Source organism: Phocoena sinus, chromosome 2 (genome assembly GCF_008692025.1).
Source record: "Phocoena sinus isolate mPhoSin1 chromosome 2, mPhoSin1.pri, whole genome shotgun sequence".
Taxonomy (NCBI): domain Eukaryota; kingdom Metazoa; phylum Chordata; class Mammalia; order Artiodactyla; family Phocoenidae; genus Phocoena; species Phocoena sinus.
Window position 1 is genome coordinate 152,702,272 of NC_045764.1, and position 26,442 is coordinate 152,728,713.

The 26,442-nt window shown below is 43.6% G+C and overlaps 1 protein-coding gene across 1 annotated transcript; it reads right to left on the reverse strand.

The window, feature by feature from the left end:
• Positions 1–33: 33 nt before the first annotated feature.
• On the reverse strand, positions 34–26,179 carry VIPAS39 (VPS33B interacting protein, apical-basolateral polarity regulator, spe-39 homolog). The gene is made up of 22 exons (XM_032621753.1): positions 26,059–26,179; positions 23,223–23,315; positions 22,191–22,198; positions 22,045–22,137; positions 21,270–21,277; positions 19,288–19,431; positions 18,148–18,186; positions 17,729–17,793; positions 16,953–17,009; positions 12,826–12,918; positions 12,145–12,178; positions 11,538–11,640; positions 9,251–9,278; positions 7,811–7,884; positions 5,779–5,854; positions 5,205–5,339; positions 4,555–4,596; positions 4,143–4,232; positions 2,984–3,070; positions 2,319–2,408; positions 1,795–1,899; positions 34–1,039 (listed from the first exon to the last, which is right to left on the reverse strand). The coding sequence occupies exons 2-22, from the start codon at positions 23,313–23,315 to the stop codon at positions 1,019–1,021; spliced, it is 1,485 nt and encodes a 494-aa protein (XP_032477644.1). The 5' UTR covers positions 26,059–26,179; the 3' UTR covers positions 34–1,018.
• Between the last annotated feature and the right edge of the window lie 263 nt (positions 26,180–26,442).

The window sequence follows — 26,442 nt, forward strand, 5'->3', positions numbered from 1 at the left end:
CTGTACAAAATAACTGGGAGGGAAAGAGAAGGAGCCAAGGAAGCAGCAGCTTTATTAAGAGTCTAGGCATGTCTGGGAAACCCAGTTCAGTCACGGAGAAGAAAGGCTAATATTGGTACAGGAGTGCAGGAAACTGGCATTACAGAATATCCTCTCGAAAACCAACCATGAAACTAAAACCTCCATCTTAATAGCCTAACAGAAAAGCTGCTGAGTTTAGCCCCGGTGAAACTTGTGGAAGGTCCTAGTGAAATAATGAGATTTGTGCAGAAAAGGAGAGCTTCCTCCAGCAATGCTGAATCTGAGCTCCATATAAGGTTAGGGGTCTGGGTGGGAGGGAAAGGTAAGGGGGATGCTCTCATCTGTCACACAAGGCCACCTCGGGGTGCAAGTGAGAGAGGAACCAGTTTTTGTACAAAGGGAAGACCATGGCAGCAGAGGGACGCTGGCAATGTCTGTCATGAGGCGGAGGACTCTGTACAGTGTGAGGGCGCCTCCAACAGGTCCTGGCAACACTGGCAGCGCTTCCTGAGGCCCCTTGGGAGACAGCCATTCCGGTTCTGTCCTGACTTCCTTCAGAGCAAAACTGCCGATGTCCAGCACCAAGTCCAGGGTCATAATTAGCTGAGGGGAATGGAGTGGCCACCCTAGGACACCTGTACCTCTCAGTCGAGGAGACTTCCTTTCTGGAGCAGTCACTTTCCGCAGACCAAGAGAGATCTTGCCCAATATGGGCCCAATCTAGAAATTATTCCCACCTTCACATGAGCACCAGGTGGAGAGAGTCTCTCATGAGGCAAAGCTTTAGATCTTGCCCCTCAGATGATGGCCCCTGGACAAAAGATCGGTCTGAAGCTGTCGGTGCCCAGGTGCTAGTCTCTGTCCCACGGGTAGCAGGCACTGCCTGCTGACGATGGGCCCGAGCGATGTGATGCTTAACTCTCCTAAGAAGAGCGCTCTCTACTTTCACAGGCAGGAAAGGAAGAAATGAGGCAGGTTTCAAGGGAGCTGATGCCACTTAATTCTTCCAACGAATTTGCTGTGAAAAAAACAAACAATGATCAGTTTTTCACTGATTCTTACAGATAGGCAGATGGAATTCGATAAAACAAGGCCCACATCTAGGTAATGTAAGGAAAAGAAGGATGCAGGGGGGGAGGTTGAGAAAAAAAATTTTTTAATGTGGGGGGGAGTTCATTTATTTAGAGATGGATTAAATACCTATTCTGTATCTTACAAGCCTGATTTAGGGCATTTATTCTGGTTCTGCCTGCCTGAGGACAAAGACTCACTAGCTTTAGCTTGTGGAAGGTTCCAAATATCTAACAGGGACCTAAGCTCCACGTTAACAATAAGCTCAGCAATTTTCTGCTATGAGAGATGAGTCAGCTGTGTTCCCCAAATAGCTAAAATCTATTTCACCCACTTCTCTCTCCCAACAGGAAAGTCACATCCAGCCCCAGGCAACTATGCAGTTTGGATATTCTGAATCTGTAACGTTTGTTTCTAGACTCCCAGCAGTTAGTTCTTCCTACCCGCTAGGTTTAACAATGATCAGAGGACTACAATTGTCAGCGAAGGTCCCCACATCACCCTTATGTCATCTCACATCTCAGGAGTGACTTCTGCTGTGCTAACCAGTGCTTTTGCCCTGTAGGCCCATAGGAGACCCTTATCAAGAGATCCACAGGCTTGGCTGACAGCAATCCCATCCAGGCCGTGGGAATATAAACTCAATGCTACTCTATGAACTGTCTCCTGACACTGCTGGAGGCGTAAGCTGCAGCTGCTCACCGAGCTGTTGAGAATGGCATCAATCTTCTCCTCCTCGGCAGATCCTTTATCCACCTTGCTCCTGTACACCAGCAACTGCTGACGATCCTTCAGGTCTCGGCAAGTCTATCACCAAAACAGACAACAATAAAAACTACCAATCAGCCTTCTCCAGAAGGGCCTTTTTCCTTTAGTCACTCCCATTTTGAGCTAAGTTTCAAGGAGAAGCCAGGAAGCTACAGTGGGATAGCAGTGGGGTCAAGCACCCAATGAACTTCATGCTGAAGAGAAGTCTACAGAGGTTACGTGGCTTGATCCAGTTCTATGAATTCTCCGAGTGCAACGAATTTATAAAAGCAGAGAGAAACCAGTCAGAGGGCTGGGAAAATCATACAGGAGTGCTGGTTTCCAAACTAACTCTTGCCAGACCACTTTATCCACTGAGTTGAAACTGACAGACGAACCTCAGGATCTAGGACTTGAGACTATAATCTCCCACTTCCCACTGAGGTCTAACTCAGGGTTTTCATTTCTTACGGACTCACATCAATGACGACATCATGACACTTGAACTTGGTGGCTAAGTTCAACTTTGTGTCCACATCTTCCACCAGATTGACATACTCCTGTAATATCTGTGAAAAGAAGTACTTCTGATGAATGATTCCCAGATGTATTAAACCCAGAGCTCTGAAAGGTAGAAAAAAAACTCCTGAAGAAGGAAAAGTCAGTACCTGCAGTCTACAATTCCCATCATCAACCACAGGACTAGTTTTGCAGAGGGAAATGAGGTAGACTCTCTGCAGTACCTCCATGCTCCCCCAGGAAAGAAGGGAAGGGCCCATTCCTCCTTATCCCAGAGCTAGATACCCATGCCAGCAACAGGTATGCCCTAGACCTGACCCCATGCTGTGCCCCCTTGCTCCTTGACGTCCTTTCTCATTAAGTTCTCTTTTTGCATCATTTGAATAGTATGTCAGTACTCCACCTGGGCTAAACACAGTAGATGCTCCTCAGAGAGGGCAGACTTGGATTACTTCTTAAGGGCAGAGGAGAACTTCCTTCTCTGGCCTTTTCTATGTCAACGTGCAGTACCACCATTACGCTGCCTTTAAGATAAGACCAGAGCAGGTCAAGTCTCCCATCGCTGAGCACTAGAGGCTGAAAGTTAGGTTTCCTAGAAGATCCTGTACCCTCTAAGAGCCATTACCTGGACAGGGGCACTGTTCTTGTGCAAAATTTCCACAACCCGATGGAAGCCAATGGGTGCTCTCTTCTTGGTATAGCCCAGCCAGTTCTGAAAAAGGAAGATGGGGCAGCTGTGGGTAGGCCAGACATCTGAGCTAATCTCCCTATGTTTTATGGTCAGACTAGAATAACATGGTGATGAGGAGTGGATGAATGGGAGGCGGGGGAGAGAGAAATGAAGAGAGATGAGAGTTTCAGAAAAGTCAAGGAACTCAGGAGGGTGGAAAAGAGTCAGAGGTATGAAATAAGTTCTTAGATCTATAGGCACGAATGCAGAAAAATGTCTGTGAAATATGGCTAAATAAAATAAGCAATTTACTTAACAATCCTTGTAGTATGAACTTATCTGGGTAGACTAATCCTACCCTTTACATCTTTATATTCATATAAATGTTTACTTGTCAGTTCATGAGGAAAGGTCTGGAAAGCCACCCGTCAAACTTTTCACAGTGCTTGCCTTGAGGAAGGGACTGAGAAAGGAACAGGTGGACAATGGAAGAGGAACTTCACTCTTTACTCTCTACACTGTCATATCGTGTTTGATTTTGACACAGGCATATATTGCTTTGGTAGTTAATGTAGCCAATTAAATAACTAACAAAGGGGGAGAACAAAAAACTGTCAAACCCATAATGGAAAAATGGATATTTAAACATAAACTAATAGAGACATGACAACCAAATGTAATGCAAGATCCTTGACTGGATCCTGGCAGCACACAAAAACAAAAACAAACAAAAAACAGCTCTAAAGAGCTAATTTATATGTATGATAATATTCTTATATTAATGTTAAATTTCTTGAGAATGATAATATTGTGGTTACAAATGAGATAAATGCTTAAGTAATTAAAGGAAAAGTATCATGGTATTTGCAACTTACTTTCAAATGTTTCAGCAAAAGAAAAAAAAGCATATGGCAAAAATGTTAACAAATTAGTGAAGCAGGTGAAGGCTGTTAACTATTCTTTCAGCTTTTCTTTAGGTTTGAAACTTTGGAAAATAAAAATCTGAAGGAAAAATGTCTACCAGTAACTAGAACTTGAGACTCCCAGGAGGCATAGGATGACAAGATGGTATCGCCAAGGCATCAGCGGCATGGAACAGTCCCAGGGCACCCACCTTTGTGGTAAACAGGGCATCGACATCATGCCAGGCCCGAAGCTTGGCGCGAGCAGCCAGGGCTGTCAGCACATACTGTTTTTCTGGGATCTAGAAAACAGAGGTCAGGGGAAATTAAGGAGAAGTAGAAATGCATCAGGGGATGTGCTTGAGAATTTGGAAAGATAGGCAAAAATATTCCCTGGTGTTGATTCTGCCTCTTAAAATCCACAAATCTCTCAGGTTTCCAAGCCCCAGCACTGCTGCAGGCCATTCGGTTAAAGCCTTCCCTCACTTCCCACAAACTTACTCCATTTTCCCCTTAACCTTGAACATTAAGGGACTTACTACTGTGCAGGGATAGAAAGCAACATCCACTCCATGCAGTTACTCTGACACTACTTTTACCAAACACTGACTAATTTATATCTACCTTAAATGTCTTCTTCAGGTTGACTGGACTGCTGAATGTGCCCTAGGATGAAAGTGAAGAAGGAACTTTAGTGGTATTTCTCAAATACTACCAATCTCCCCTTTTCTTTTCCACTACATAGACAGTCTACATTTCACTCCGTAACCATTTAAACCCGGAAATTAATTTAAGAGAAAAGCTCCATCAGGTCTAACTGGATATCACCATAACCCAGCTTAAGAGGACTGGATTAATAGGTATGGTGTATTTCCCAACTTTATGCTAATCCTGTTATCATTATGATCATGCCCACCTATAGTCATTAAATTTACACCTCTTCAAAAAATGTTTTTAAAGTACCCACAAGTAACTATCCCCCGCTGCTCTTCTCTGTACTGTGCGAATCCATTTGAAACTATGGACCTTTGAACAAAGACTGCTATGGGAGCAGCACCGCTCCATGCCAGCTCACTGGAAGCCATGCAAACCCTTACAGACCTCTTTTCTCCTCTTGGTTCACCCCTGCTGAGGGCCGGGAAGGCTTCCCAGATGGATTGCTGAGAATTATGTGCACCCATTGTAAATAGGATATGCTGAAGTACTGGCTTTGAAATATGCTCGTCTTGTGCAGTGAGAATGTGTGGGGCCTTTCTTTCACGTTCTGCCTGTACCTCAGCCTCTGTGTAGTGGTAGAAGCAGGAGTAGAAAAGCGTCGTCACTAACGGCATGTTGAGGATAGAAGCTTTGCGGGGGTGCTTCCGGAAGATTTCAGTCTGTCCTGCTGATTCTAGATGTCGATCATTTGCCTGTGGTGGCGTGAGCCAAGTGAAAAAAAGGACAATGTCCATGGAGTAGAGGCAGGAGAGAAGCCTTTAATATTACAGCAGTTGTGCTTCCTACCCTAGGAAAGAGGCAAAGAAGAGAAAAAGAAAAGGAATTGCCTAGGATGGCCCAGAGGAGCTTAAAATCCAGAAAATGATGCCAGGCCCAAGTTGGATGGAGGAAGACCAGAGAAATAGTGATGAAATGGAGTTCTGGGAAATACTTCCAGGTTAATAGCAAGTGAGAAGAAAAAGGATGCCTGAAGACAATGGACAGAAGGCTACCACGTAGAGAGAGAGAATGAAAGGCTCTTAGAAAATGTAACAGGAAATGACCTATGTGGGCAGAGCAGAAGTCTCCTAGCTGCTGAATGGCAGTGAGCTTTGGCACTGAAGCAGAAAGTGTAGAGACAAGGAGTCTAACCTCGATAATGATCTGACGTTCCAGGAGCGTGTAATGGTCTTGTATGTGTGCAGAATCTTCTGCTGAAAATGGCAAACTGGGAGAGGGCCAGAAGGTTAGTACCTCATTCTCTACTCAAACAGGAAACAAACCCAACTAAACCAAATCACCACTGTAAGCATAAAAAGCTCGTGGGGGGCTTCCCTGGTGGCGCAGTGGTTGAGAGTCTGCCTGCCGATGCAGGGGACACGGGTTCGTGCCCCGGTCCGGGAAGATCCCACGTGCCGCGGAGCGGCTGGGCCCATGAGCCATGGCCGCTGAGCCTGTGCGTCCAGAGCCTGTGCTCCGCAACGGGAGAGGCCACAACAGTGAGAGGCCCGCATACCGCAAAAAAAAAAAAAAAAAAAAAAAAGCTCGTGGGGCTTCATAAATCTGACCTCAGTTCACCGTTAGAGCATCCCTGAAAGGTAGAGAGAGAGAAAGCAGAAAATAGAGGAGACCGTTGGCTGGGATTTTATATTTAAGGTTTTGTCAATTCGAGAAGGAGCCTGAAAGTCCACGAAATATACAGTCACTGGTGATTTTGCTGAGGAATGAATTAGAATCCCCTCATTGTGGGAGTTGGAATGTTTGATGAACGAGTCACTTAGCTAGTGAGTGAGCCTAGCCAGCTGCCTATCATCCACATCCCCGTGAAGCACAGTGGTTCCTATCATTGCTTAATGTCAATGCTTAACTCTCCTTAAGGGGCACTTACATTTGTTAGCAATTTTTTTTTTTGAGCAATTTTTATTGGGGTATAGTTGCTTTACAATGTTGTGTTAGTTTCTGCTGTACAGCTAAGTGAATCATGTGAGCCATTTTTTAATGCAGAGTAATAAGGTAAAATCAAGTTACACAGCACGGCGGTATGTTTGTAGATCAGTAAAGATCTCAGAGCTCTACATAATGTCAAGGGTCCCATCTTCAACACTACATTATATTTTTACACATGAAGAAGTTGAGGGACAAATAGTGTGTTGCCTAAAAGCTATATGGTAAGTCAATGAGTAAGGCCAGGAATAGAAGCCAGATTTTAAACTCCCAGTTCCCAGACCTTCCTTCAGAAAGTGCTGCCTTATTCCCCTAGTCCACTCACTCCAGGAAGAATTCTGAAATTCAATTACACTCTCCCAGATAAGTGTGATCCCCAGTCAGTTTTTGGAAGAGATAAAGAGGACAGCAAAAGGTTCCAGTTACTTCACTATTCTAACTTCTCTTTGTTTACGAGAGGCCATACGACACATCAGCTCAGTAGCTGATAAAGTTAAAATTACGGATTGCATTGAAATAAACAAATTTCTAAATGTGAAACCTGGAAATCATGTCACATGAGGAATGATTAAAACAACTGTGACCACTGAACCTCGAGCAAGGTCTACTGGGTAGACTCCACATCTGTCTTGACAGATACAGGGAAGCAAGTTTTAGCTCAATATAAGGAAGCACTTTCCAATAAAGAAGGCTGTCTGACAATAAAATAAGCTACTTCCCAGAGAACTGTGTGCCCCATCACTGGAAGAATAATATGTGGGGCTGGTTTTTACAGGGATTTATATTCTGAATGAAAGCTGGACTGAATCAGTAGTTCTTGGACTGTGGAGTTTCAAGGACCAGTAACACTGAAAATAATATATAAGGTAAAATGTTGCCAACTTTTTCTTTTAATATATAAGGAAACACAAAAAAAATTATAACCCATTTTTCTACCAAAAAGGGGGTGGAGGAGGGGAAAAAAAATCCCAGAATAAAAGGCAGTCTTTCAAATTAAATAAATATAGTTTTAGGAGAAAACTCTCTACATTGTCCTTATTATTCTCAATTTACCACCTATCAGAGAAAACTCTGTGGGGGACTAGTGTTTGGAACCACTGAATGAGATGATCATTAACGATGCTTGTATGATCCATTGTTAGCCTTTCCCTGCAACCATCGATCCATTCTACCCTTTTTTAGTCTCTTCATTGCTCTGTATAAGAGTATTTATAGTTAAAAACATTTCTCCCCCACTTACCCAATGCAGGTCTTAAGAAATTCTTTTCGTTTCTCGGGGTCCTGAATGTTCAAATGCTCTCGATAATGGGTTAGCTACAAAAAACAAAGAAAGGCTTTGAGCTATTTCTTTTCCTCAGAAGGGCAAGGTAGCTCTGTAAGTAGATTTCCCATGCTTAAAAACTAAATTCTCATTACCAGAGATTCCTCTGTGAATAGATGAGGGGGCAGGGGGTGGGGAGAAGGGCAAAGAATGATTCAAAATTATTATCTCTAACTGCATTATCCAATATGGTAGCCACTAGCCACTAGTTTCAAGAAAAAGTTGTTCTTAGGAAATCTTCATATTCTACGGGGATAAACTAAAAGCAGACTCTCAGCTTTGCCAATTGCAAAGTTTACAAGGTTGAAAAACTCCCAATTTATATACAACAGCATGCATGATAAATCATCTTCAATTCAAACATAATACAGAATATGAAGAAAATATGAAAGTTTTAGATAAAAATAAGTTATGCAAAACACATTTATTTTCACTGATTAATCAAACTTCAAAATAACAAACTTTATAAGAATGCTATTTGAAGAAAATTCCTTATAGTTTTGAACCTACAGAAATTAAAAATGTAAACAAAAAGTTTTTCAAAATGATTACTACAGATTCCCATTATTTTGAGTAGATTTAGATAAAGGGTTTTTGAGATTTTCCCATGCCCTGAATATTAAGTACAAGTTCCTTTTACAAAATATTACTGAAAAACATTTTCCTGAATTATATTCTGTTGCACAAAGAAGGTTAAAAATATATTACCACCAATGTGTGGTACAGCGACTAAAAGGACAATCCTGACATTGACGGCACTGAGAAGTTCTTACCCCTGCACCATAATGTTCAACTTTTCAAATGGATCACTGAAGTCTGAATAATACAATGACATTTTTGGTAAAATTTCAGATTTATTCTTGTATTCCAGGAGTTTCTTCTCTAATGGTGAAAATTTGCCCCAAATCAATTTTAACAGTCATTGAGCTCTCAGCCAAAATGTGCATTGGGTGCACCACCAGCAGCCTGACCTATCTTCCTTCATGACCTGTATCTGGTTTCTTATCCCTCTTTGCTTTCAGTATTATCTTTAGTATTAGAAGCCAAAACCCCAAAGCTCCAACAAACCAAGAATTGAAAACAACTAGAAATTAAGAGACAAACTCCAAATTGACCAGGCCAATTTTCATTCAGCTATTAAAAAAAAATTATTCATAAGCCCAATCAAAACAGCATATAAAAAGAAACAAAATGGTACATCATTTGGATTGTTTTTAGGCTTCCCAGATGCCTTTCTCTCCTGGATATAATCAATACCAAAGGAAAGAAAATATTCAATCAGTTTGGGATCTTGGAGGCTGGGTTTTGGCTTAGACTTCTGTTAAAGAGGCCCCCAACTGAAACAAAGGCCACACTTACCGCAAGCTCTTCCGTTCTATCTAGGAACCTGGGAAGAAGCAGAAGGCAGCAGGGCATTTTTATTTATTGATGTGTGGCAGTATAACCTCACAAAATAGGATGACTGCTCTAAAAGAAACACAATTCAAACTCATTTGCCTCTACACATAAGATAAACTCTTCTTAAACCCTCTACTAATCAGCAACACCTTGAGAACACATGGTGGATCAGGTATCATTGTCCCCCCATCTACCTAGCTGAGCAAAGAGCAAAGAAGACACTGCAGGGCACTAATAACTGTAATGTTAACAGATCTGACAGAAAGGCTCAGAGCCTCCGCAAAACCTTAGCCCACAGCAGTCTTCTGTTTTTTGTTTTTTTTTTAAATACAGCTGAAGAGTTTTTTTTTTAATTAATGTATTTATTTGTTTATTTATTTTTGGTTGCATTGGGTCTTCATTGCTGCGCGCAGGCTTTCTCTGGTTGCGGCGAGCGGGGGCTACTCTTCATTGCGGTGCGCAGGCTTCTCATTGTGGTGGCTTCTCTTGTTGCGGAGCACGGGCTCTAGGCGTGCAGGCTTCAGTAGTTGTGGCTCACAGGCTCCGTAGTCGTGGCTCGTGGGATCTAGAGTGCAGGCTCAGTAGTTGTGGCGCACGGGCTTAGTTGCTCCATGGCATATGGGATCTTCCTGGACCAGGGCTCGAACCCGTGTTCACTGCATTGGCAGGCGGATTCTTAACCACTGCGCCACCAGGGAAGCCCTGGTTTTTTGGGGGTGTTTTTTTGCGCTACGCGGGCCTCTCACTGCTGTGGCCTCTCCCGTTGCGGAGCACAGGCTCCGGACCTGCAGGCTCAGTGGCTATGGCTCACGGGCCCAGCTGATCCGCAGCATGTGGGATCCTCCCGAACCGGGGCACAAACCCGCGTCCCCTGCATGGGCAGGCGGACTCTCAACCACTGCGCCACCAGGGAAGCCCCCTGTTTTTTTTTTTTTAAAGATGAAAACACTTTTCTCTGTCATTACAATCTTGGAAACAGATTGTCTATACTGCCCTCTGTTGTTTTCAGGTACAGCAAACAATGTGTTTGGTCTCTCCCCAAAGGTGGTAAGGCCTTGGAGAACAAGGACTTGTCTTCTTACCCTAAATGGACCACTATAATTAACATCACTAATTTGGCATAGAGGTGATACTTAATAAAGCCTTGTTGATTAGGCGGGAAAGGAAGGAAAGAAGGAAGGAGGGAGGGAGGAAAGGGTTGGGGGAACAACCTGTCTCGATGAACATGTCTTCTGCAAATTCCTGGCTAACCATCTGTAATCTTGATCCTGCCCAGGTGACCTGCTTTCCCACCTTAGTCTTCGGGGCAGCTCATCACTGTGCTGAAGCCATGGGGTAAATGAAGTTACCTTGGGCCACATGTCAGCCTAAACAGAGGTTCCAGCCCCTTCTCTGATACTGAAGAAAGGACATAAAATAGTCCCTACCAGTTGAAATGAGACAGGGAAGAAACACATGATAGAAGACAGCCACCCCCAGTAGATACGCCTACCTCTTGCCTCTCTACCTATCAAAATCCTACCTAGTCTCACAGGCCCAACTCAATTCCTAATCACTTCCATGAGGCTCTCCGCAGATATCCTGACTGAAAATTATATATGCTTCTTCTGCTCTTCCACTGTACTTCTCACTGGCATCCCTGGGGACCAAGTAATAAAAGATACCTTTATTCTAGGTCTTTTGTAAGAAAATACGTAATAAATATTAATACTACAGACTAGGCATTATGCTGAGTGTTTATACACACGAACTCTTTTCATCTTCATAATGACCTGTGGGGTGGGTATCATCATCTCCATTTTACAGATGTGAAAACTGATGCTTGGAGAGGTTGAGTAACTTGCTCAAGGTCACGCTATGAACTAAGTGGTGGAGACAATATTCAACGCAGGTGCTTGACTCCAGAGCCTGGTTCTTAACCACCTGCTGCACGGTCACTTTATCACAGGTTGTGGTACATTATTAGTTATCCCATCATGTTTCTTTTTCTTTCTTTTTTTTTTTGGCCGTGCTGCACGGCTTGCAGGATCTTAATTCCCTAACCCAGACTTAACCCTGGCCATGGCAGTGAAAGTGCCAAGTCCTAACCACTGGATCGCCAAGGAATTCTCCCATCACGTCTCAATATCCTGTCTGATAAGCATTTCCATAAAAGAGGGGCAGTGTCCTCTCTTTCTCTGTATTATTGCCCAGAGTGCTTTGAACAAAGTACTTAACGAACTTTATAGACCAGATGATCAGTTCTTACCTGAAGAGGTCCAAAAGCAGCTTTTGATCCCCTATCTCCTTAAGGAAGTGAATGAGATGTCTCAGGGCAACCTGCCGTACCTCCAGCTCTCGGAAGAGGATCTCTAGCAGGCAGGAAGAAGGAGTTAGATGGGGAAAGATTAAAGCCTATTACTCAATAGGAAATTGCTCTCCCTACTCACACATTCCAAACATGATCTCCTCAAAATCCACCAGAAGCTAGGAATGGCTTTCTTTGGTGCCCATCCCTATGGCTCAACCCACCAGCAACATACTCCATGGTCCAGGGCAATGCTTAGCCTTTGTGCTTTCAGTTCTCACCAACACAAACATCAGGCACTGAGCATGGACTTTCACATCCTCAAACCCACATAGCCATCTGTCTGTCCAATAAATGGAGGGGCTTTGTAGTTACTGTAGTTATCACCCTAAAGGAAGAACAACTGCCCTCAGGGTTGTGATGTGTATTCAGAAGTCTCAGGCCACCCCAGCTGTCCCTAAAGTAGACTTGATGCTGGTAAATTCTGGTATGAAAGCCACAATTCCATTCTCCCTTCAAATGTAGTAGACACCTTACTGACTGAAGATTTCCCTTAAACCACGCTCACCTTTGCTCAATGTCCTCTTCAGGAAGATCAGAACCTAGAAGAAAAAGAGAACTAAGAATGAATTATCCTGTGTAACCGTCCAAACACAAGGCCCTGCCTGAGCACCTGATGTCTAGGAATGAGGCCAGCAACTCATTAGGAATCTCTGCCGGTCTATACAATAGGTTTCTCTATGTGATAGAAGGACAGGTGATGGACATATGGAATGAGCTGTGTCTTGGGAGTCCACATACCAGTGCCCCTACTGGTGAGAGGCACCTCCCTCCCTGTGTGGGATGCTGCTCTCACATCTCTCCTCCTTCAGATTATTTTGAGAACACGAAGTGGCCAACCTACTACTTCTGGGTCATAATCAAGAGTGCCACACACAATGCATATCCTGCCAGCTAAGCCTTAGAACACGTACTTCTGAGAATCTTCCACTTCAAGAGGAAACCCAGGGTCTCTACTTGACATTACCAACAAGGACCTACTGTATAGCACAGAGAACTATACCCAATAGAATCTGAAAAAGAATAGCTACATATATAACTGAATCACTTCACTGTACACTCGAAACTAACACAACACTGTAAATCAACTATACTTCAAATAAATAGATTTTTTAAAAATCTATTCTGATTAGACTTTCAGAAACAAATGAAAACAATACTTAAACAACAAACAAAACCCACAACTCACCGCAGTAATGACGTTTCCATCATGCATGCTTACTGCTTCTTCTAGGAGTTGTAGCTTGTCCTGTAAGGAGCGGAATCTTTCCAGGGAGCAGACCTGGCAGTGTAAGAACAGAATTGGTGTGCAAGGAAGACAATTTCCTATATTCTTTTGTCACTGAATACTGAAGAATGGGCAAGAATAAACTAAAATGTCGCCAAGGAGAGCTTCTTTGTTTTTACACAACAGCCCCCAGCACTCTATGAGCCAAGAGATTCCCATCATACCCTCCCTAGTTCAGCCTTATGCCCTAGAAGATGCTGATGTCCTGATGAACTCTTGCCAAAGTCAACGGGTAGAGAGCTCACTTGTTCTCTTTTCCTCTTTTTCTTTAAATCTGTTTTTTCGGTTTGTTTGTTTGGTTGTTTTTTTTCAAACCCTTGTGTTGAGGGCTGACTTTCAGTAGGTCGCAGCAAGGGAGCTGCTCTGCTACGAACGAGACGCTGATCCAGAAGCAGGTGGTCTACGAATAGTTTAGGACCAGGTTCCCCAGGAACCTGTGGTGTGTGATGGGCAAGGCGGTGGCTGCCTTTCCAGCAGTGCCCTATGTCCTAGGACGAAGGGCTCTCTGCACCGGACCCCGGTCCCGAAGTTCCGCAGGGTACGCCACGCCACCGCAGACAGTGGGGGACCAGCTATCTGAGGCCAACTTGTTCTCTTTTTAATGGGGCATGATTTACATAGCATAAAATCTACCCTATTTAAGTGTACAGTTCAGTGAGTTTGGCAAGTAAATAATTCCATGTAACTACTACCACAAACCAAGAAACAGACATTTCCATCACCCCAGAAAGTTCCCTTGTCCACTCTGATGTCAATACCCTTCTCCCATCCCTACCCCCCAACAACCACTGATCTGTTTTGTCACTAAAATTTTGCCTTTTCTAGACTTTCAGAAAAACAGAATCATACAATATGTACTCTTTTGTATCTGGCTTTTCACTCAATATAATGTTTCTGAGATGGATCTATATGTTGTGGTATTAGTAGTTTGCTCCTATTTACTGGTGAGTAGTTTTCCATTGTATGGGCATACCACAAGTTTTTAATCCATTTACTTACTGATGGATATTTGAGTTATTTCCACTTTAGGGGCCGTAACAAATAAAGTTACTATGAACATCTGAGTACAAGTCTTTGTATGAACACATTTTCATTCCTCCTGGATTGTAAATGTCTAGTAGTGAAACTAAATGTGTTTAATTTTGTAAGAAACTATCAGACTACTTCCCAAAGTAGTTTTACCATTCTACCTTCCTGCTTGCACTGTATGAGAGTTCCAGCTGCTCCGCATCCTCCCACTGCGTGGTAAGATCAGTATTTTTAAATTTAGCCATTACAGTGGCTGTATAGTGATATCTCAGTTTTAATTCATGTTTTCTTGATAACTGATAATGTTGAGCATCTTTTCAAGTGATTATTGGCCACTTATGTATCTTTTTTGTGATATAACTAGTCAAATCTTGAGCCAATTTTTATTTATTTAAAAGATTTATTTATTATTTATTTATTTATTTAATTTATTTTTGGCTTCGTCAGGCCTTAGTTGTGGCACACGGGATATTGGTAGAGGCATGCAGGATCTTTCGTTGCCACATGGGCTATTCGTTGCAGCGCGTGGGCTTCTCTCTAGCTGTGGCATGTGGGTTTTCTCTCTCTAGTTGTGGCGTGCAGGCTCCAGGGTGTGTGGGCTCTGTAGTTTGCAGCACACAGGCTCTCTAGTTGAGGCACACGAGCTCAGTAGTTGTGCCTCGTGGGCTTAGTTGACCCATGGCATGTGGGATCTTAGTTCCCTGACCAGGGATCAAACCTGCGTCCCCTGCATTGTAAGGCAGATTCTTTACCACTGGACCACCAGTGAAGTCCCCTTGAGCCAATTTTTAAATTGGATTGTTTGGGACTTCCCTAGTGGCGCAGCAGTTAAGAATCTGCCTGCCAATGCAGAGGACATGGGTTTGATCCCTGGTCTGGGAACATCCCACATGCTGCGGAACAACTAAGCCTGTGTGCCACAACTACTGAAGCCTGTGCACCTAGAGCCCGCCTGCTACAACTACTGAAGCCCACGCACCTAGAGTCCGTGCTCCACAAGGGAAGCCACCACAATGAGAAGCCAGCGCACTGCAACGAAGAGTAGCCCACGCTTGCCGCAAATAGGGAAAGCCTGCACACAGCAACAAAGACCCAACGCAGCCAGAAAGATTTTTAAAAGTTAAAAAAAAAATAAATTGGATTGTTTATCTTCTTATTACTGAAGATAATTCATTATATTTTATGTACATATTCTGGATAAAATCCTTTATGACACATGTATTTTGCACATATTTTCTCCTAGCTATGGTCTTTTTGTGATTTCTTCCGTTGTTTGTTCATTTGAATTTATTTCATTTTATTATTTTTGGCTGCACTGGGTCTTCGCTGCTGCATGAGGGCTTTCTCTAACTGCATCAAGAGGGGGCTACTCTTCGTTGAGGTGCACAGGCTTCTCATTGCGGTGGTTTCTCTCGTTGTGGAGCACAGGCTCTAGGCATGCAGGCTTCAGTAGTTGTGGCTTGTGGGCTCTAGCGCGCAGGCTCGGTAGTTGTGGTGCATGGGCTTAGCTGCTCCATGGCATGTGGGATCTTCCCAGACCAGGGCTCAAACCCATGTCCCCTGCATTGGCAGGCAGATTCTTAACCAATGCACCACCAGGGAAGCCTGTCTTTTTATGTTTTTAACAGTGTTTTTTTTTTTTTTTTTTTTTTTTTTTTTTTTTTTGCGGTAGGCGGGCCTCTCACTGCTGTGGCCTCTCCCGCTGCGGAGCACAGGCTCCGGACGCGCAGGCTCAGCGGCCACGGCTCACGGGCCCAGCCGCTCCGCAGCACGTGGGATCCTCCCGGACCGGGGCACGAACCCGGGTCCCCTGCATCGGCAGGCGGACTCCCAACCACTGCGCCACCAGGGAAGCCCTTTAACAGTGTTTTTAAAGAACAAAAGTTCTGGGCTTCCCTGGTGGCACAGTGGTTGAGAGTCCACCTGCCGATGCAGGGGACGCGGGTTTGCGCCCCAGTCCGGGAGGATCCCACATGCCGCGGAGCAGCTGGGCCCGTGAGCCATGGCCACGGAGCCTGCGCGTCTGGAGCCTGTGCTCCACAACAGGAGAGGCCATAACAGTGAGAGGCCCACATACTGCAAAAAAAAAAAAAAAAAAAAAAAAGAACAAAAGTTCTTAATTTTGGTGAAGTCCATCTTTTCAATTTTTCCCCTTCCATTTGATGGTTTTTGTGTGCTTAGGTAATAAGTCTTTGCGTAACCCAAGGTCACAAAGATTTTCACCTATATTTTCTTCTAGTTTTATAGTTTTACCCCTTATTCTACATTTAGGTTTATGATCCATTTTGATCCATTAATTATTATGATGTCAATTCTCCCAAAATTGGTATATAGATTCAATGCAATCCCAATCAAAATCCAGCAGCTCTTTTGTAGACACTGACAAGCTGATAGTAAAATATATATGGAAATACAAAGGATCTAGAATAGCTGAAATAATTTTGGAAGAGAAGAATAAAGCTGAATAACTTATATTACCTGATTTCAAGATTTACTACAAAGCTACAATAATCAAGGCCTTGGTAATGGCATAAGGATAGACAAATCAATCAACCAGAAGAGAGCCCAAAAAGAGACCTACATATATATGGCCAATTCATTTTTGACAAAGGCACCAAAGTAATTCAATGCGGAAAGAATAGGCTTTTCAACAAATACTGCTGGAACAAATGGAGAACCACATGGGAAAAAATGAATGCCAATTTTTACCTCACACCATACACAAAAGTTAACTCACAATGGATCAGACCTAAACATAAAAGATTGTTCTCACTCTTACAGGCACTACTTTTCACTCTCATCCATCACTCTTTCCCCCCTTCCCCATCAAAGCAACACTAAACCCTGGAGAATCAGAAATTTTGCAGCTGACTTGTCTTCTTAGTGGATTGATTTTCCTCCTGAAAACCACTTCATTTAACAAATATAACCAAAGAGAAAGGTCAAGCTGCCCAGCTTCCCAAAAAATCTCACAAGAATTCTCTCCCCAGTGGCCTTACCTTGCCCTTCCGAAGGCGTCGCACCGTGTCACTGGGGCTCCAATCATTGCTGTAATCCTGAAATATTAGCAACGCATGAATCCCAGGAAGTTAAGGGATCAGAATTGTAAGTGTGCCCGCTCCTCATCTCAAACTCATAAACTTAGTCCCTAAAGGGAAGATATTTTGTGGAAGGAAACGGATGAAAAAATAAGAACTGGGATGGTCTTGTTCTGAGTTTCTTAAGGAACTAGAACAGAGACAATACAGGCAGGAGGAGTTGGATCATACAGGGAATGGATCAACTAACAAAACCAGCAACGCTATGCCTAAGTGATTCAGGATTTCAACCCCTAAATGCAGTTTTGGGACTCTAATTAACGGCTTTGCCAATAGAGGGAAAGAGAGGAACGTGTTCCTTTTTTGGACCTTATGATATCGTTTCTTCCTTTGAATCGATTTGCTTTTTTATGTGCTTCATGGGAATGTGAGTTCCACCAAGCTTCCAGACCACAGTGGTGATCAAAAGTTTCAAAGTACAACCTAAAAAAGGCAGCATAATGGGTAAGGAAAGTGTGCCAGGACTGAATCAGAAAATAGAGATTCTGAGTCCAAGTTCTACCATTTAACTAGCTGTGAGACTCCAGGCAAGTTCTGTTTAGAAATCCAATTTTCTTACCTATAAAAGGGGTTTAAAATCATACCTGCTCAAAGATTTGAGAAAATCAAGCAAGATAACATATGTCAAAGTATGTCAAACTGTGTAAAGATATAACACAGTGTAGGATATAACTCACCCTATACTCCCCCTTGGGTCTCCCTAGCTCTGGAGCATAGCTCTTGGCAGATGTGTCCGACAGAGCTGAAAAAGAACAGGCAACTGATTCAGAAGGGCACCATCTCCTGCCATTCCCTTCCTCTACTGCTTCCTTCTCAGGCACATTTTTTTTTTTCATTTGGCCCCCAAGGTATCATTATGGCCCAAAGTAGATCCCATTCCTTCCCCAAAGACAGCATCCCTAGAAGTTACCCTTTGCCCCTGTAACCAGAATGGTCTTGGCCTCCTTACTCAGCATCAGAAAATCTTTCTAATAATGATGATAGATTCAGAAGAAATGTCATCATCTAATTATCACTTGTCCCCATGACTCCCCAGGTTGTACCCCAGATCAGTAATATCTCCCACAGTAATCAAGAGAAGAGGGTCAATGCCTACCATCAGAGAGGGACTGGAAACTTCCAGGTCTAGTTCTCCCTAAAGGTAAAGTACACATAAGGTCAACAGTTCAAGTCAGAGCCATTCAGGCTTGGTTAAGGATGCAGTGCACATAAAACTTTTTATGCAATATGAGAACTTAAGGCTTAAAAAAAGTTTTTATTCAACTTCAGAAATTTGAGGTGCTACAAAAAAAAAAGGCACTGAGGAACAGTTTCTAAAATTGTGGTTAAAATATACATAACATAAACTTTAGCATTTTTAAGTACGCAGTTCAGTGGTACTGAGTACATCCACAATGTACAATCATCACTACTACCCATCTCCAGAAACTTCTCAGCATCCCAAATTGAGACTCTGTACCCATTAAACACTACCTCCCATTCCTGCTCCCTCTCATCCCCTGGTATTCTACTTTCTATCTCTATGAATCTGACTATTCTAGGTATCTCACAGAAATGGAATCATACAGTACATGTCCTTGTATGTCTGGCTTAATTCACTTAGCATAATGTCCTCAAGGTTCATCCACGTTGTAGCATGGATGAGAATTTTGATCCTTTTTAATGCTGCATAATATTCCACTGCATATACATGCCACATTTCGCTTATTCATTCTTCAGTCAACGGACATTTGGGTTGTTTCCATATTGTGGCTATTCTGAATAATGGTATTATGAACACTGGTGTATAAAAATACCTGTTCAAGTCCCTGCTTTGAACCCTTTTTGGTATATACCTAGAAGTGGCCTGCTGGATCATATGATTGTTCTATGTTGAATTTTTTGAGGAACTACCAAACTGTCTTCCACAGTGGTTGTACCATTTTATATTCCCACCAGCAGTGCACAAGGATTTCCAACAGAAACGCACAGGTGTAGGGAGGAATTCTGACCTAGGCAAATTTCTTCAGTACCTGTCACAGGGTTAATGTCAGTTTTGTTCATCATGTTCCAGAAACCCAGTCCAAGCCCTGTGAATTCCCCTCACTTCTGCCCTGCCTGATCCCCAACTGCCAGCTCCAAAGATTTTTTGTCCCTCAATAATCTTTTTCTTACAGAGTAAATGAAAATTATAGCCTCAGCGGTTTTTTTTTAAAAAAGAAAAGGACTCCCTGTCCCTTTAACCATCACTCTTTACCTCTAAAAAAGCTGCTCAGGGAGTAGGTAGAAGCAGGTTTGGGTAGTTGTGCATAGGAGGAGAAGCTGTTTCGGTTCTTTAGCTGTTCACGCTCATGGTTTGACCCACTATTACTAGAAGTCTCTTTGATGGACCACGAGATACCTGCAAGATAATAAGATCTAGATCAGTAATTCTCATCCAAAATAATGCCTTGGCATCCAGCATTCCAATAAACTCTAAAAGCTTTTCATTAGAGGCTCTGGTCCCTTGTCAACATGAACTTAAAAAATTGGGGCAGGGAGAAAGGACAGAATCAAATAGACCCATCAACAGAAAAAAAGGGGCAAAGGAACTGAATAAACGGATCACAGAAAAGGAAATACAAGTGGCTATTAAACATGTGAAAAGATGCTCAACCTCACTCTTAATAAGAGAATTACACAAAATAAAAGTACACTGAGATACCACTGGCCCCCTGTAAGACTGGCAAAGACCCAGAAGGTTGGTAATACCCTGTGTTGCCAAGGCTGTGGGTGGAGAAAGGAATACTCTGACACTGCTGGTGGGAGTGCAAACTGGTGCAACCCCTGTGAAAGGCAACTTGGCAATATCTAACCAACACAGATGCAAATACTCTCTGGCAGTAATTCCACTCTAGGAATTGATCTTTCAGACACTCTTATATGGGCAAAATACAAGGTTATTGACTGCAATATAAACAACAGAAGACTGGAAACAATCTAAAGTTCAACAGTGGACTGGTTAAATAAATTATGAGAAATCCATACAATGTATACTATGCTGCTATTTTTGAAAAGGAAGAGGCAGAATGAGAAAGCTCTTTATGTACTGATATGGAAAGATCTTCAAGCTATACTGTCAAGTGAAAAGAGCAGGGTATAAAGTATGCTACCACGGGTGTAAAAAAGGGAGTAAAAATATATACTCCTATATGTATTTCCAAATGCAAAAAGAATCTTTAGATGAATACACAGAAAGCAAACAGCAGCAGTTGTATTTTGGATGGCCAGGGCCTGAGAACTGAGTAGATGCATGACAGTGGGGGAGGGAAACTTTTCACTGTGTGCCTTAAATACTTTTTACTTTTTAAATCATGTGACAGTATTTCCCAGTTTAAAAAAAAACTTGGGCTTCCCTGGTGGCGCAGTGGTTGAGAATCTGCCTGCCGATGCAGGGACATGGGCTTGAGCCCTGGTCTGGGAAGATCCCACATGCCACAGGGCAACTAGGCCCGTGAGCCACAACTACTGAGCCTGCGTGTATGGAGCCTATGCTCCACAACAGGAGAGGCCGTGATAGTGAGAGGCCCACGCACTGTGATGAAGAGTGGCCCCCGCTTGCCGCAACCAGAGAAAGCCCTCGCACAGAAACGAAGACCCAACACAGCCAAAAAAAAAAAAAAAAAAAAATCCCCCCACTGAATTAGCAGAGTTTAAAAAAAAAAAAGCTTTAAAAATACACTTAAAAGTCAGATGGGGCTTCCCTGGTGGCGCAGTGGTTGAGAGTCCGCCTGCCGATGCAGGGGACACGGGTTCGTGCCCCGGTCTGGGAGGATCCCACATGCCGCGGAGCGGCTGGGCCCGTGAGCCATGGCCGCTGAGCCTGCGCGTCCGGAGCCTGTCCTCCGCAACGGGAGAGGCCACAACAGTGAGAGGCCCGCGGTAACGCATAAAAAAAAAAAAAAAAAAAAAAAAAAAAAAAAAAAAAAAAAAGTCAGATGAAGGGACTTCCCTGGTGGTAGGCAGTGGTTAAGAATCTGCCTGCCGGGCTTCCCTGGTGGCGCAGTGGTTGAGAGTCCACCTGCTGATGCAGGGACACGGGTTCATGCCCCGGTCCAGGAAGAACCCACATGCTGTGGAGCGGCTAGGCCCGTGAGCTATGGCCACTGAGCCTGCACGTCCGGAGCCTGTGCTCCGCAACGGGAGAGGCCACAGCAGTGAGGCCCCATGTACCGCAAAAAAAAAAAAAAAAGAATCTGCTGCCAATGCTGGGGACACGGATTCGAGCCCTGGTCCGGGAAGATCCCACATGCCGTGGAGCAACTAAGCCCATGCGCCACAACTACTGAGCCTGCGCTCTTAGAGCCTGTGCGCCACAACTACTGAGCCTGTGCTGTAGAGCCCGCGAGCCTAGAGCTCCGCAACAAGAAGCCCGAGCACAGCAGTGGAGAGCCCGAGCACCGCCCGCCAGCAGCAACGAAGGGCCCAAGGCAGCCTAAATAAATAAATAAATAAATAAAATTAAAAAAAAAAAGTCAGATGGGACTCTGCAAAGGTGTAAGTGGTATTACAGAATAGCTAGGCAGTGAGACTTGGTGGCTAAGGAAATCAGTTCTGCTAGCCAGTTATGAGCATTTCAGTCAGCAGTTTCCAAAATATGACTGCATATCAGAAGCATCTGCAGTACTTATTATCAATTGAGACCCACCCTACCCCCCCACCCACCCCATCCCCAAGACCTACTGAAGCAGAGTCTCTGGAGTGAAACCTAGAATCTAATTTTAACAAGCACCCCAAATAAGTTCTGAAATAGCCAGCCAAGCATTAGCCCTAGGGGTAGCAGGCCTAGATTAGCCGCAGGAAACTACTGCTGTACTCTTCCCCAGTATCTTCTCCTGGTTAAATATTCCAGATGTGTGCTCATCTGAAAATAGTTTAGCCTCATTCCCTTCCCTGACAAGTATTGAGGAGACTTTACTAGTGGTAAGAACCCTGAATAATTAATCCTTCCTAGGCCTCTTCTCTTACTTCAAACAGGTTCCCGCTCCAGCTGACTCTCTCCAGGTCATCGTCAGCATCATCATCATCCACGAAGTCTCGAAGGCTATTCACTGGCCCGCTTGGATTCCTTTAACGCAGACAGACATAAGGCAGGGCACTCAGGCAGTCATCACTTCTCACCTCTCTTTCTGACAGCCAAGAAGGCTGAGGAACTGGGTCTTGAAGATGGCCAACATTTTCACCCTCTGCAACTGAAAGCCTAGCCTGCTAGATATTTGCCAAGAAAACAATTTGCTTTTAGCCACACTGGAGTCCGAGTGACAAAAGGTCAGGAGGAATCAAAACCGCTTTTGAATTCTAATCACACTCCTGGTATTGACTTGCTTTGTAGTGAGGTTATCCATCTCTCCAAAAATGAATCTGCTTCCCCATTTGTAAAATAGACACAATAAAGACAAACTTCCAATCCAGTTCATCCTTCAAAAATAATAAATTGGGGGCATTCCCTTGTGGCACAGTGGTTGGGAGTCTGCTCCCGATGCAGGGGACGCGGGTTCGTGCCCTGGTCTGGGAGGATCCCACATGCTGCGGAGCGGCTGGGCCCATGAGCCATGGCCGCTGAGCCTGCACGTCCGGAGCCTGTGCTCTGCAACGGGAAGAGGCCACAGCAGTGAGAGGCCCGCATACCGCAAAAAAAAAAGAATAATAATAATATAAATTGGGCTTCCCTGGTGGCGCAGTGGTGAGAGTCCGCCTGCCGATGCAAGGGGACACGGGTTCGTGCCCCAGTCCGGGAAGATCCCACATGCCGCGGAGCGGCTAGGCCCGTGAGCCATGGCCGTTGCGCCTGCGCGTCCGGAGCCTGTGCTCCGCAAGTGGAGACGCCACAACAGTGAGAGGCCCACGTACCGCAAAAAAAATAAAAATAAATAAATAATAATAATAATAAATTATATCACATGATAAAAGACAGGGGGGTTCTTGAAAAAAAAAACTCAAAGCAATCAATCATCTTAAGAATGTAAAGGAAAAAGGGCAGAGAGTTGGTTTTACAATCCCCCTCTTTCTCAGGGTTCTTTTCCATGAAGATCTTTCTAAAGATCTGACTGAAAACACTTCTGAGCCTCATGGAGACAGGTTACTGAGGATGCAAGGGGAAGGGTACACAGTGGAAGAGGGTGAGACCTTCAGCAACTGTTCATGGAAACCTACCTGTGAGAGCTCATCATCTTCGTCATCAAAGGTGAAAGCCTTGAACTTGGAGCTATTCCAATACTCCTCCTCATCACCCTTTGTCCGATTCATCTGGAGTGAGAGGAAGATAGATATATGTCCCTTTCTGGATTCCCCTCAAAAGAGCTCCAAAAGTTTTAAGTTCCTAGACTACAAACTCCCCACAGTAATCAGGGATGTGTGAAAGTGTCTGGTAAAGCAAATACTGAACATGCCATATAAAATCAGATCCTTGGGTCTCCAATCAAATCATACTTTTGATCCTCTGATTACCCACAAGTAGTCATTCATTCCTAGAGCTGCTACTTTCTTCACGGCACTCTCTCAGGTGCTGTAAGGAATATTTAAAGTGCAAAAAATAGTCCCTCTCTGAAGGACCCTACAACAGAACTCGGGTATTCAGCATAGGTTATGTATAAAGGTAATAGTACAAAGCAGGCAAGTGTTAAAAGAATGCATCACGAACTTTGCTGAATATACAATATCAATCAAAGCAAGAATATAACAGATAATAACTGCATTCATGTACTCAACATGTATCTATTGAGTGCCATCTCTGAGGCACTGTTCTAGGCTCTGGGAATACTACAGTGAATAAAACTGACATATATCTTGCTCTCATGTGTGCTTGTTAAATGCCTTAAGGCAAGCAAGCAATTAAAGGAAGCTAAATTATCCCCCTTGTATCTTCAAATCATGATTACTTTATTAACAAGTATTGGCCAAAATGTGGGAAATGAGGGCATGGCCAAAAAAGTATATAAAGAATCAGTCAAAACACAAGTCCCTCTCATAACTACTCTAAAATTAGATTTCACCCCGAAAAAAAGTTTTGCCTTAGAATTACAGACTAAACTATCAATGCCAACTGGATTAGAGTGAAAACTGATGTAAGCCAAGAACCAGGTACTTAACCTTCCACAGCACCCAAAATAACTCCAAAGGCTACAAAGTGTCAAATTCTAAAATATCAATTTGCTTTTTCTTTCATCTCAGTAGCACCTTTCTCAATAGACGGTTAAGAAACACTCATCATGGCAGCCCCATTGAGGCTCCCAATGGCCCTTAACATACTCTGCTCTCACTGTGTTTTCAGGGGATCCAGGGATGGCAAAGGTAGGAAGAGAACTTTTTACTATCTGGTTCTTTCCCATTGCGGACATCACTAATTGATTTCTACTGAACCCAAGTATGGCTTAAAAATCTTTTTGTATATTTAATCCAGGGAGTCAAAACCAAATAAAAAAGCTAGCAGAAACAATAAAATCATCCCTTATATTGGAACAAGCATAGGCTTTGTAGTCAGGCAGACTTGAATTCAAATGTCGCTTCTCCAATTCTGAGCAAACTGGGTAAATATTGTTATTTACTTTTAAGCCTTGGAGGAAGTGATATCCTACCTCACAAGGTTGCAGTGAAGAATAGGAGTCAAGAAACAGCTAACAAACTGCCTAGCATAAAGTAAATACAAATGTTAGTTGTTTTTAGTATAGGATATCTTCTGCCATCTTTCTATCTCAGCCATCTGCAAAATTTGGGCATAACAATAGAAACCTACCTTTTAAGACTGGTGTGAGGCTTAAACCAGTTAAAACAATACATGTAAAGCACATATGCTGACAGAAAATTAATGTTCAGTATTAATTTTTATTATTAATAAATCGCTATCTTGGAAAAAGATAGAAGAATATTTCAAAGCATTCCTGAAGCTTAAAAAAATTTTGATACAAAAATTCTGAGTAGCCATCACAAACACTGAAGGTGTGCATGCAGCAGGTAAATGCCTCTGATACAGATGCCGGTTTATAAAGCACTTTGTAATCCTCAGAACAACCCTGTAACGCAGGCCTGGCAGATTCCATTTCACTGATGAGGGAAATGAGACAAAAAGGATTAATTATCGAAGTATTAAGCTAAAGCTAGCTGCTCCTAGCTAATCCAGGTTTTCTGTCTCCTGGGTCATTTCCACTATAATTTGCATGGTCCTTTTATCACTCTAGGGAAAACGAAGGCAGGTCATTACTACAGTAAATAAATAAATGTAAATATCTACGGATGGGCATAGAATGTGTCTAACAAACCCAAAAATCCACCAGAGGATTTCTGGAATCTTTTTTAACCATGCAACAGCAGTGGACATCTGACACTAATCTGTACTTCTAGCGCCAAGTGAGAACACAGATTTACTTAGCAAGTAAAAAGATAATGATTTAATGGTTCTAGAATTTATAAAGCAACCAGGTACAATTTTAAGAGGGACTGAGAAAACAGTTTCAACATGATTTAAAATATTTCAAAGGCTTGTCCTTGTCGCTTGTTTACTGAGATCCCACCATATAGGGTAGTAGATCCGAGGGAAGAACAGGAACATGACAAAGAAAAGAAAACGATTCAACCAAAAATATCTATAACCAACACGCTCCCGGCCTTAGGACACCCCAGAAACCAGCTACTGAGAAGTTACGTTCGGATTCATTTATCATTTTTAGAGCCAGGCTACGAACCGAGACGAGGAAATGTGGGTTAAACTAATAAAACTCTACGGGCGAACGTCCAGGAAACACGGATCAACCGCAGTGGCCAGAGCTCAGAACCCTGGTACAGTAAATGCTCGTTCAAAATCAGTTATCTGGCCTCACTCGCGGCCCCAACCCCGAGTGGACAGCGGCTGCCTGCCCACCGGTCGCCGGGACTGGAGTAACAGAGTCAGGCCTGGGGTCCTAGGGACGCCTCAGAGAACAGGGTGAAAGGATATGGATGCGGAGAGGCTTGACTTGGCCAGATATGCGGCCCAAGGGCTTTGGGACACCCTCACCTCTTCCACACCGAGCCCTCCCTCTCAGGTCAGCGTCAGAGTCCTCAGCCGTTGGTCCGGCCTTTCTAGACAGGCTATGCGGCATAGAAAAGAGGCGGAAGGGGATAGTCCCGGAGAGAGGCGGTTGGCTGTGGGAATGAGGTCCGTGGGGTCAAAAAAACGGCCGCAGGGCATGCTAGAAGTTGTAGTTCTTTCCGCCTCTGTCATCGGGCGCTGTCTTGACGGGCCACAGGGGGCTGTTGACTACAACTCCCAGAATCCGCAGCGTACCGTGCTTAAGTCCTTTCCTCTACATTTTCCGCGGTTATCCTGCGGGTCAGTCAACAAGACTACAACTCCCATGAGGCTTAGCATGGCCGATTAAGGGTTCAGGGAAACAATGAG